The sequence below is a fragment of the Pseudophryne corroboree genome, chromosome 4 (assembly GCF_028390025.1).
Source record: "Pseudophryne corroboree isolate aPseCor3 chromosome 4, aPseCor3.hap2, whole genome shotgun sequence".
Classification (NCBI taxonomy): Eukaryota; Metazoa; Chordata; class Amphibia; order Anura; family Myobatrachidae; genus Pseudophryne; species Pseudophryne corroboree.
In genome coordinates, this window is record NC_086447.1 from 769952373 (window position 1) to 769964684 (window position 12312).

The 12312-nt window shown below is 46.0% G+C and overlaps 1 protein-coding gene across 1 annotated transcript in view; it reads left to right on the plus strand.

The window, feature by feature from the left end:
* The first annotated feature begins 443 nt into the window (after window positions 1-443).
* REL (REL proto-oncogene, NF-kB subunit) overlaps window positions 444-12312 on the plus strand; it is a 108454-nt gene continuing 96585 nt past the window's right edge. The window contains exon 1 of the mRNA XM_063918220.1: window positions 444-804. Within this exon, the coding sequence (XP_063774290.1) occupies window positions 798-804 (7 nt within the window). The 5' untranslated portion in view covers window positions 444-797. The remainder of the gene's footprint in view (window positions 805-12312) is intronic.

A 12312-nucleotide genomic window follows, 5' to 3' on the forward strand; every position in this document is an offset into this window, starting at 1 on the left:
GTGGAGCCGGGAGTTTGAAAGCTGGTGGCAGTGGTACCCTTGATTAACCCAGGCGTCTGGTCAGTAATACAGTCCTGACAGGGTGCAGTGCAGAGAAGACAGTAATCAGCCTGCTCTGCGATCGCTGCATCAGGCATGTGAGATCGGGGTGCCAGACATTAGGGGGTGCCTGTGCGCACCAGGCACCCCCCCTGCGCACACCTATGATAGCATAGTTGCACCTGTGAGAGCTGGCATGGGGGTGTGCTGTACTCCAGTGGCCACTGCACCTCACAGACGTCACTGCCTGTGTCACTTACCCCCTCTCTCACAGACAGGCCAGCACTAATGAGCCCTGGCTGCACTTGCAGCAGTGAGTGTGCTGTGGTTGCATTAGTGAATGCGATGTGATGTCACTCGCTGCCTCCTGTGTATAGGCTGCAGTGAGTGGGACGGCTGTGTGCAGGGACTTTCCACTCCACTCACTGTCATCATCACCACGCACACACAGTCCCGGGCCGGTGACTGCCTCGCACGCTCCTCCCAGCAGCAGCAGCAGCTTTCCTAATAGGCAGCGCCGCGACATCTGTGCACAGTGTAGCCTGTCCCGCCGTCCGCACTGGCCGGAGTCACATATATATAATATACACAGTAGTGACTGCCACTCTGTGGGCATGAAGACCGGGTAACCTTGGACCTTTCCCGTTAGCTGTGCCTAGTGAACCACCGGGACTCACTATACAGAGCCACTACAGAACAGAAACACCGACAGACCCAACTACTGCCATAGAGCCAGAACCTGTACACATTGTCACACCATGGCAGGTAAGTGTCTCCCTGTAGCGTGGTGTAACACTGATCCATCTCATGTAGAAGTGGCTAATACGGAACTTGGAATGGCCAATAGCAATAGAGCATGATCTGATAATAAGGGTTTGCAGTGTGTAGAGCAGGTAGCTGTCTGTCTGATCTGTATAGAATGTGAGAAAATAAGGCAGCCACTTCCCCCTGGTCAGGTTACAGACTGTTGCAGGATTGCACAATAGTTAGGTCATGCAGCTACACTTGTACATACATTAGTTTTTTGGGGGCTTTTTGTTTGCTATTTGTACTTGATGTTATATTAATTACAATAATTATATAGTGCTTTGTCCAATAGCACTTGTAGGCTCAAGTTCAGAACATGGGACCTCCTGTGGCTAGCATAAGTAAACTGCCACTATATCGATGTGGACATGACCTATTGGGAATAGTAACCGTGGCCGAAGTGTGGCAATCGCAGGGAGTCCGCAAGGATACACGTTTTACTGTCCTAAATATGTTTAATGTTGTTCTGAAGCAGTTTACTTATGCTAACCAAGGGGCTCCCATGTTCTGAACTTGAACTGGACTTGTGAAAAGAGATGGCTGTCTATAAAGCTCTGCATTTTTGTAGAAATTCTTATTCCATTTTTATTATTATTATTATTATTATTAATAATAATTAAAAAAAAAAATGTTTTTGCATTTTTATTTGTACGGTGACGATCTGTGTGATTCCATTCCTCTGGTTAATACTTACTATTCTCTCTGTTGGCACAGGTCTTTTTCTTTTTTTTTTCTTACTGTTTGACCGAAACAAAAATAAATTGACAAAAACTAAAAAAGGAGAAGTTAGAACCTGCTTCATGCTTGTCACGAGAAAGGACAGGGTGACTTCTGCAATCTGTGTTAGAATACAACTAGCCAGTTTGATAGCCGCTGGATATTCCTCTTAACGTGTCATATAGCTGATGTAGTATACTTTTGTTACAGCAATAGAAACCAGTACTTTTACCTGTGATAGTGTGACATATTTATGAAGTCCCTTTTTAAATAAAATGATGTAGAAACTGCAGTTTATGTATAACTGTATGTACCACCGCTATGTACCAATAGCCTAATGCACGAGAGACATCTGGGGGTATTATTTACTCATAAATGAATGTATGCAGAAAGAGAAACATAAACTAGACACTAGATGGCCTTAAACCCTTTCATATTATACATACATGCACTTGTTTTCCTTCATTTCCATTGTGTTCTGCGCATATGCTGAGCTGCACGAGGCTGGAGTTAGTTTTCTTTTTTTAATATTAAGCAGTTTTTTTTAAATACAATTATTCAGAAACTGCAGTTTCTGCATTATTTTATGTATCACAATATGGAAGCTATTTATCAAAGCTGGAACGGATAAAATTGAGAGAGATAAAGTACTAGCCAATCAGCTTCTGTCATTTGTCATAGCCTGTAAAATGTAAGGTAGAAGCTGATTAGCTAGGACAGTGGGGGTAATTCCAAGTTGATCGCAGCTGGAATTTTGTTAGCAGTTGGGCAAAACCATGTGCACTGCAGGGGAGGCAGATTTAACGTGCAGAGAGAGTTAAATTTTGGTGTGGTGTGTTCAATCTGCAATCTAATTTGCGGTGTAAAAATAAAGCAGCCAGTATTTACCCTGCACAGAAATAAAATAACCCACCCAAATCTAACTCTTTCTGCACATGTTATATCTGCCTCCCCTGCAGTGCACATGGTTTTGCCCAACTGCTAACAAAATTCCTGCTGCGATCAACTTGGAATAACCCCCAGTATTAGGTTCCGTTTGTCCACATTTTTATGATTGGCAGCCACAAGCACTGGTTTTACCTATTACATTGACCGTAAATAATTTGGTATGGTCCTGGATCACCAACCAGGGCATCCCTACAAGTGCCCAGTGGCACCCAGTTGGGAACCATTGAGCTAGTACTTTATCTCTCACCATTTTATCTCTCTCCAAGCTTTGATAAATACCCCCAAGAGTTTTCTAAAAAAATATTCAGCAAAAGGCTAACTATTGCTGCCATTATTATCAATGGGGACTACAACCTGACCCCAATGTAGCAACCTGGTCCTGGTGGCTTATCCCATTATTATATAGTTTAAACCGCTTTATGCCTATGGAGGCATAGTTGGAGAAGTATTGTATCTTAACAAACCCTCCCTCACAGCCTCTGGGAACTGACACTGGGCCTTTCATGTTTGGACGCCGATGTTCACGCAACGGAGCGATTATTCCCAAACTGCACATGTTGCAATGCGCATGCATGAGGGTGCCGCTGCGATCCCGCTCCCAATGAGAACTTTGTCACAGAGTGATTGACAGGAAGTAGCCATTTTTGGAGGTGGCAACGGGGAGTGGTTGGGAAAACGCAGGCGTGTCGTGGCCGTTTTCGGAGCATGTATATTCTGATGGTTGCGTGATCATATGTGCAAATACATGGCTGGCGTCTAAACCACTGCTGCTGTGGCCAGTCTGCGTGGCCATAGACCAACCCTTAGCTTTGATGGTCTCCATAATTGTGTATAGTCCGCTAATGTGTATGCAATTGCGATTCAGCTTGCGATGAGTCTGGCGGGCGTCTCTTTTCATTCCTGAGTGGCAACTTCACTTGCTAACATTAGCGTCTCCATAGCCCAGCATGCATTTGCAATAAAACATGAATTAGGCCCAGTGTGCGCATGCGCAGTGTAAGGAGGAGTCATTCAAAAATGTGATAGACGCTCTTAATACCCCCGGGATATAACTCGCAGGAACAGCGGTTTTCACTACACTGTCCCTGCCAGTTACATTTAGTATATAACGGGAATAATCATGCAAAAAGTGATGTATGCCGGAAAAAAAAAAGCAGCATGGCACTTCTGCGATTTTTAATACATATGCCCCTAAAAGTAAACTTTGTAGCTAGACAACTCTGTGATACCCCTTTGATAACAAACATCATCACCTCCAAGCATCGGGAATGTGGCACTCCCTATGCTGTGAATGGAACCCGGGTAGGATGATCTGGGTTACTCATTCACATCACGCTGTCCCATAACCTAGGTCCTTCCCGAGACCAACCCTGCAAGCTACCCAGGTTGGATACCAGGGTAACTGGATCCAAGTTAACCTGGTAATAACCTGGGTCGTAAGCTCGGTGTGAAAGGGGTAAAGCTAGGTACACACTATACAATTATCTGCCAGATAATTTGCCAGATCTAGCTGGTTGGAATAAAAATCTGGTAATGGATGAGAGAAAATTACAATCTATCGGCAGTACGGATGGTGTAATGGTTAGCATTACTGCCTCACAGCACTGAGGTCATGGGTTCGATTCCCACCATGGCCCTAACTGTGCGGAGTTTGTGTATTCTCCCCGTACTTGCTTGGTTTTCCTCCGGGTACTCCGGTTTCCTCCCACAATCCAAAAATATACTGGTAGGTTAATTGTCTCTATTGTGAATATGTATGTGTGTACATGTGATAAAGGGGCAGATGTATTTACCTGTAGAAGGCATAAGGAAGTGATAAACCAGTGCAAGGTGATAAAGGCACCAGCCAATCAGTTCCAATATGTAAATTAACAGTTAGGACCTCCTCCAGGCAGGGACTGATGTCAATGGGCAAGTATTCTCTGTACAGCGCTGCGAAATATGTGTGCGCTATATAGATAACTGGTGATAAATAAATAAAAAATAATATCATCTGTTCCCAAATACTGCACAACTGTCAAAAACAGTTAATCATCCAAGTTGGTTACATTTTTGTTTAACCAGTTTGTATGTACAACAGGTTTTGTTCGTTTTCCAGTGTATGGGAACAAATGTTAATCATCCAAGTTGGTTACATTTTTGTTTAACCAGTTTGTATGTACAACAGGTTTTGTTCGTTTTCCAGTGTATGGGAACAAATGATAGATTCTAATTTGCTCTCATCCATTACCAGATTTTCATTCCAACCAACCAGATCTGGCATATTATCTGTCAGATAATTGTATGGTGTGTACCTAGTTTAAGAGTGTTTTTCTTCAGAATGTGTGTGCTCCATTAACTTTTATTACAAACCAACAGTAATAAAACTATATAAAAAAAAATAAATAATAACTTTGGTTCTATTTTATTTAAACTTACTATGTAAACTGAATAATACTAAATAATGAAATTAGGAATATTATTTTAAGAAAATCCGCACTGTTTATTAGATCAATCAAAAGGAGTCATTAATGGGGCTGCCAGTGTAATAATAATCTAGCCAGGGAATAAAAGTACCTGACATTAATTGTAGCGGGGAATTTTCACCCATAAAGGTGGGTTACTTCCTGGTTTATAAATATATGGTTACATCATGTCAGGAGGATGGATGTGTGAGGTGTTTATGTAGCCACTGCGTGCTATAGTAGATGATTGTTAAAGCTGCATTGCCACCTGGGAAACCTTTCTCCTGAAGTGGCCTCTCTCTATCCAGAGTGCCAATCACTGCTGTGTGAAGCCGTATTTCCCAGGACTCGTTTCTGTAATAATATTAATTCTAACCATCTTCAAATAGAAGAAGGTACGGTAATAGTTTGATTAGGACAGAGAGAAATGGAGGAGCCCTGGTAAAAATGTACAGATCATCTCCTGGGGTTCTCATGAGGGGCAGGGCCACTTTAGGGATTCCTTAGTGATACAGAGCTTAATAGGAGTAGCCATACTTAGGCCTGAACTTAGTGTTAAGCATACTACAGATGTCTGAGAAATAAGGAGTTTGAGTCACAGGTGAACGCGCCTACGATGGGATAGAGCTCACATTACCGTTTGAAAATGGGTCCTTTGGTTGCCACCACCATGCAGGAGCTTCACGCTCCCCGCTTCTTACCTCTTAAGGTGGGTACACACTTGACGATACGCTCCATGAGCGATATCGCCTAGTGTTTCCCCTACCCACCCGGGCGGCCAATATAGTGCATACACACTAAACTATATTGCTACCGATATCGTTCAGTGATGTCACGCCGTGGCCACCGCGTACATGCAGTTTTGGACGATAAGTCCAAATTGACCTGCATGCACAGGTGACGGAGGGAGCCGATAACAGTGCACGGAAGAGCGCATCGTTCATCGTTCATAGCATACACACTAGGCTATATTTTAAACAATATCGCTCAGAAGGGTTAAAATGAGCGATATTGTCTAAAATGTCGCCTAGTATGTATGCACATTTAGTGAGCGGTGGTAGGATGAAATCTACTGTTCATGGGAGTGTGACACTTTGCTGTGACATAACAGTGCCACACACCCAGCCATTACTAACATAGAGGAGCAGCACTCAGCAGCTTTGCAGATAAAAAGCTATTTGCTGTTGCCCCGTCATGTCAGGGGCTAGTGCTTGCCAAGGGCATGTGGGGGCACTTAGGTGACAAGACGCTGAATGCGGGACGTTATAGGTGAGATGTACCATAGTGGCACTTATCGTGCCGCAATAGCTCTTCCTGTTTTGTCTCTTATTGAGGAAATGATGGAAGCAATAACGCCAAGATGTATTAGCATTTCAGCCTCTGGAGAGGGGCAGAGAAGACATCCTCTTCAAGAGATTCCTGCAAGACCCACAGCGCATGTTGTTTCCTCCCCATTGCGCATGCACGAGATCTCTACAAACACTGCAAGATCTTGTCCACTGTCAGAGGCCCAGGGATTCTGTCGCAGGATAGCACACACACACCAGCATGTAATCCTGACAGGTAAAACAGTAATAAGCTGCAAAAGTGCACTTATCATTTCTTAGTAACATCTGAATGATTTAGTTAGCTGTTTGCAAATAACATAGAGAAAACTGATTTTTCTCTGTTTTCTGCTTTCATACATACCGAAGTTCAATGTAAGTGTCACATAGCGCTGTTTATGGCACATTTAGCAGTTACCACATTTTCTACATCTGCCCCTATGTCACTCACTCAGCATTTTAGACGCTTCCTTCACTCTAGTACTACAGACGACCTCCCAGGGAATGCAGTCAATTTACCGACAATCAAAATCCCGACCAGGTCAAAATAGCGACATTTAAAATACCGACAAGGGATGTATCCAATATCGCATGCAGGAACAGAGCTTGCGGTCAAGCTCTGTCCCTGCGATGCCTCTTTGCAGCATCATCGGGGTATTATTCGTAAAAAATACCCCGATGTCCTGCTGCGCATGCGCCGCCCTTGCCGACATCGCCGCTACCGCCGCCCGGTTGACACCCCTACGTCGTGACTACCCCCGTGCGCCGTGGACCCCCCCCCAGCAGGATAATATACTCACCTGTCAGGAGGCTGCCGGGCCCTTCTCCTGCGCTGTGACCCCCGGTGCTGTAAAGTGCGCTGCCGTTTTGCAGCGTCACTTTACTGCACTGGGGTCACATTGTAGCATATGGGGGACCCGTTGCCCCCCGGCAGCGCTCACCGGAGCAGCGGACACCGGCTCCCTGGACAGGTGAGTATGGGTTTGTTTTTTTGTTTTTTTTACACTGTGATCAGCTTCTATGTCCATCGGACACACAGAGCTGATCACTCTAGCTGGGTCCCACTCAGCTTTCTCTGCCAGGGGCTGCCCTGTGAACTCGCCAATCTGGGCTGGCGAGATTATCACAGGGCACAGTGCGGAATTTTTTCACATTTTTTTTTAGTAAATCTGGTCAGATCACATTTCCCATTATAAGTATGGGGAATGCGATGTGGGTTACTAAAAAAAAGTGAATTAAAGGGTTTGGAGCAGTTTTTCATTAAAACTGCTCCAAATGCCCTTTAATACATTCAGGTGATACTAAAATAATGTGAAAAGGGTGTGAAAACACCCTTTTCCACAATATTTTAGTAAAAATAATGTTAATAAACAGGCCCCTTAGGGTCATATTTATTAACATTTTTTTTTTACTAAAATAATGTGAAATGGGGTGTTTTCACACCCATTTCACATTATTTTAGTTTCTCCTGTATTAAAGGTGAAACTAAAATGAAATAACAAAAAAAGCTGGGTTATATCAGCGCTTAGATTTGTTAGTCTAATTGGATCATGGTATAAGACAGTTTATTTAAAAACAACACATTGATAAAAAAATATATCACATATAAAAAAAGGAGGTGTAAGGAGCTATGAATCATAGAATATATCTGCTGCTTAGGACCATGTCCACATTTAGGATCCCAGACTTATGCAGAATGGGGATTATTCTCCATTAGACATTTAGGGTGGATATCCAATTAGCCACGGTAATTTACCGGGGCTAATTGTCCCGCCGCGGGCTATTTAATTAGCCCTGATAGGCCGGCACGAGCGGCGGCTTATTGGGGGTTACCTGATGCTGCACTGGGTGCTGGCTCCTGACAGCAGTGCAGCACTGCAGAGCTGGCTCCCTGCGGTCGCATGACCGCTCCCCATGTGACCGGGGGAAAATGGGGGATTCAGGTTGTGGCACTGCACCAGCTTCCCTGCCTGGGTTAAAGCACCAAGTGCCGGCTCCTGGGCCGCAGCGCCCTCTCTGCAGTCCCAGCCTGTCGCTGGTGCAGCGGACAAGGGACACTGCAGGTAGCCGTGGTTATCTGGGATTTTGTTTTGCAGCTGGTATTACCCAATTAGTAATGCTCTCACACCGTTCCACAAGACTGAGGATGATTAACTCGCCTGTGTAGACTTTACTGGGTATCCAAATGTTGCTGAAGGTGTCAGAAGTAGCATAGGAGAAATGTCCCAAAGTGTTGGTGGAAAAAGTCCCTATAGCAGTGGGCTTTTGATGCGTTTCCTTGAGCTAGATCGCTCAGCTTTGTCAGAAATGTTGATCAGTTTTCTTATTTATGAAAAATACCCCGATAGTGCTGCGAAGTGTCATCGCAGGGACAGAGCATTGCGAGTTTGAGTTTGGCCGATTTTATCTCCTCACATCCGCATCCTCAGATGCGGATGGTGATAAATCAGCCGCCATTTATTTGGTGGCTAGGTGTGGTGTGCTGAATACATTTGTATTCCGGCTTCTCCACATTGTTGTTTCCTTTTTAATTAATTATTTTGGAGCTTCTTCTGTCAGAGACTTCCACTGTTTTCTCTCTGTGTGGCTGGACACGGTGGTGTGTATCGGTAACCCTAGCGATTTGGGAAGCTAAGAATTTTGCAGTATTAGCAGTCTAGGAGTTCTAAACTATGCCGATCGGGTATTTACATTATATTCAGCATCAGGCTGGTGGCTCTGTTTGAGCTCAGAGGAAACTTATTAGGTAAGACAGGTCACCCGGCCCACCTTAGAAATAGAGCAGGCCTAGGCCCCATGTGGGATCAAAAGTGGGAATGCACCTGTGCAGGGCCGGCATACAGCAGCCTAGACAACAAAGCAGGACACTGTCACTGTCTCTTTATTCTGTTGTTAATACCACTTTCTCTGACGTCCTAGTGGATGCTGGGAACTCCGAAAGGACCATGGGGAATAGCGGCTCCGCAGGAGACTGGGCACAACTAAAGAAAGCTTTTAGGTCACCTGGTGTGCACTGGCTCCTCCCACTATGACCCTCCTCCAAGCCTCAGTTAGATTTTGTGCCCGGCCGAGGTTGGATGCACACTAGGGGCTCTCCTGAGCTTCTAGAAAGAAAGTATATAATTAGGTTTTTTATTTTACAGTGAGACCTGCTGGCAACAGGCTCACTGCAGCGAGGGACTAAGGGGAGAAGAAGCGAACCTACCTGCTTGCAGCTAGCTTGGGCTTCTTAGGCTACTGGACACCATTAGCTCCAGAGGGATCGACCGCATGGAACTGGCCTTGGTGTTCGGTCCCGGAGCCGCGCCGCCGTCCCCCTTACAGAGCCAGAAGTAAGAAGAGGTCCGGAAAATCGGCGGCAGAAGACATCAGTCTTCACCAAGGTAGCGCACAGCACTGCAGCTGTGCGCCATTGCTCCTCATTCACACTTCACACTCCGGTCACTGAGGGTGCAGGGCGCTAGGGGGGGGGGCGCCCTGAGCAGCAATAAAAACACCTTGGCTGGCAAAAATACCACAATATATAGCCCCAGAGGCTATATATGTGATAATTACCCCTGCCAGAATCCATAAAAAAGCGGGAGAATAGTCCGCGAAAAAGGGGCGGAGCTATCTCCTTCAGCACACTGGCGCCATTTCTCCCTCACAGCTCCGCTGGAAGGAAGCTCCCTGGCTCTCCCCTGCAGTCTACACTACAGAAAAGGGTAAAAAAGAGAGGGGGGGCACTAAATTTAGGCGCAGTATATATAACAGCAGCTATAGGGGACATAATTCAGTTAGTCCCTGCATTATATAGCGCTCTGGTGTGTGCTGGCATACTCTCACTCTGTCTCCCCAAAGGGCTTTTGTGGGTCCTGTCCTCTGTTAGAGCATTCCCTGTGTGTGTGCGGTGTGTCGGTATGGCTGTGTCGACATGTTTGATGAGGATAATGATGTGGAGGCAGAGCAGATGCCTATAGAAGGGATGTCACCCCCTGCGGGGCAGACACCTGAGTGGATGGACTTATGGAAGGAATTGCGTGCACGTGTCGACTCCTTACACAAAAAATTTGACGACATGCCAAATGCGGGACAGCCGGCTTCTCAGCTCGTGCCTGTCCAGGCGTCTCAAAGGCCATCGGGGGCTCTAAAACGCCCGCTACCTCAGATGGCAGACGAGGATGTCGACACGGATACTGACACCAGTGTCGACGACGATGAGTCTAGTCTAATGTCCACTAAGGCCATTCGTTGCATGATTGAAGCAATGAAAGAGGTGTTACAAATTTCTGATATAAACCCAGGTACCACTAAAAAGGGTATTATGTTTGGGGAGAAAAAACTACCCGTAGTTTTTCCCCCATCAGAAGAATTAAATGAAGTGTGTGAAGAAGCGTGGGCTTTCCCTGATAAAAGATTGGTAATCTCTAAGAAGTTACTAATGGCGTTCCCTTTCCCGCCAGAGGATAGGTCACGTTGGGAGACACCACCTAGGGTGGATAAAGCGCTCACACGTTTGTCTAAAAAGGTGGCACTACCGTCTCCGGATACGGCCGCCCTCAAGGAACCTGCTGATAGAAAGCAGGAGGCGATCCTGAAGTCTGTATATACACACTCCGGCATTATACTTAGACCAGCTATTGCGTCAGCATGGATGTGCAGTGCTGCCGCTGCGTGGTCAGATTCCCTGTCAGAAAATATTGACACCCTAGACAGGGACACTATTCTGCTAACCATAGAGCATATAAAAGACTCAGTCTTATACATGAGAGATGCACAGAGGGAGATCTGCCGGCTGGCATCTAAAATAAGTGCATTGTCCATTTCTGCTAGGAGAGGCTTATGGACTCGGCAGTGGACAGGGGATGCAGATTCTAAAAGGCACATGGAAGTTTTGCCTTATAAGGGTGAGGAGTTATTCGGGGATGGTCTCTCAGACCTAGTTTCCACAGCAACTGCTGGGAAGTCAGCATTTTTACCCCATGTTCCCTCACAGCCTAAAAAGGCGCAGTTTTATCAGGTACAGTCCTTTCGGACTCAGAAAAACAGGCGTGGAAAAGGCGGGTCCTTTCTGTCCAGAGGCAGAGGTAGGGGAAAAAGGCTGCAACAAACAGCAGGTTCCCAGGAGCAAAAGTCCTCCCCCGCTTCTTCCAAGTCCGCCGCATGACGGTGGGGCTCCACAGGCGGAGCCAGGTACGGTGGGGGGCCGCCTCAAAAATTTCAGCGATCAGTGGGCTCGCTCACAGGTGGATCCTTGGATCCTGCAAATAGTATCTTAAGGGTACAAACTGGAATTCGAGGCGTCTCCACCCCACCGGTTCCTAAAATCTGCCTTGCCGACAACTCCCTCACGCAGGGAGGCTGTGCTAGAGGCAATTCACAAGCTGTATTCCCAGCAGGTGATAGTCAAGGTGCCCCTACTTCAACAAGGACGGGGTTACTATTCCACACTGTTTGTGGTACCGAAACCGGACTGTTCGGTGAGACCCATTTTAAATTTGAAATCCTTGAACACATACATAAAAAAATTCAAGTTCAAGATGGAATCGCTCAGGGCGGTTATTGCAAGCCTGGACGAGGGGGATTACATGGTATCCCTGGACATCAAGGATGCTTACCTGCATGTCCCCATTTACTATCCTCACCAGGAGTACCTCAGATTTGTGGTACAGGATTGCCATTACCAATTCCAGACGCTGCCGTTTGGACTCTCCACGGCACCGAGGGTGTTTACCAAAGTAATGGCGGAAATGATGATACTCCTTCGAAGAAAGGGAGTTTTAATTATCCTGTACTTGGACGATCTCCTAATAAAGGCGAGGTCCAAGGAGCAGTTGTTGGTGGGAGTAGCACTATCTCAGGAGGTGCTACACCAGCACGGTTGGATTCTGAATATTCCAAAATCACAGCTGGTTCCGACAACACGTCTACTGTTCCTGGGTATGATTCTGGATACAGTCCAGAAAAAAGTGTTTCTCCCGGAGGAGAAAGCCAAGGAGCTGTCATCTCTAGTCAGAGACCTCCTGAAACCGAAACAGGTATCGGTGTATCAC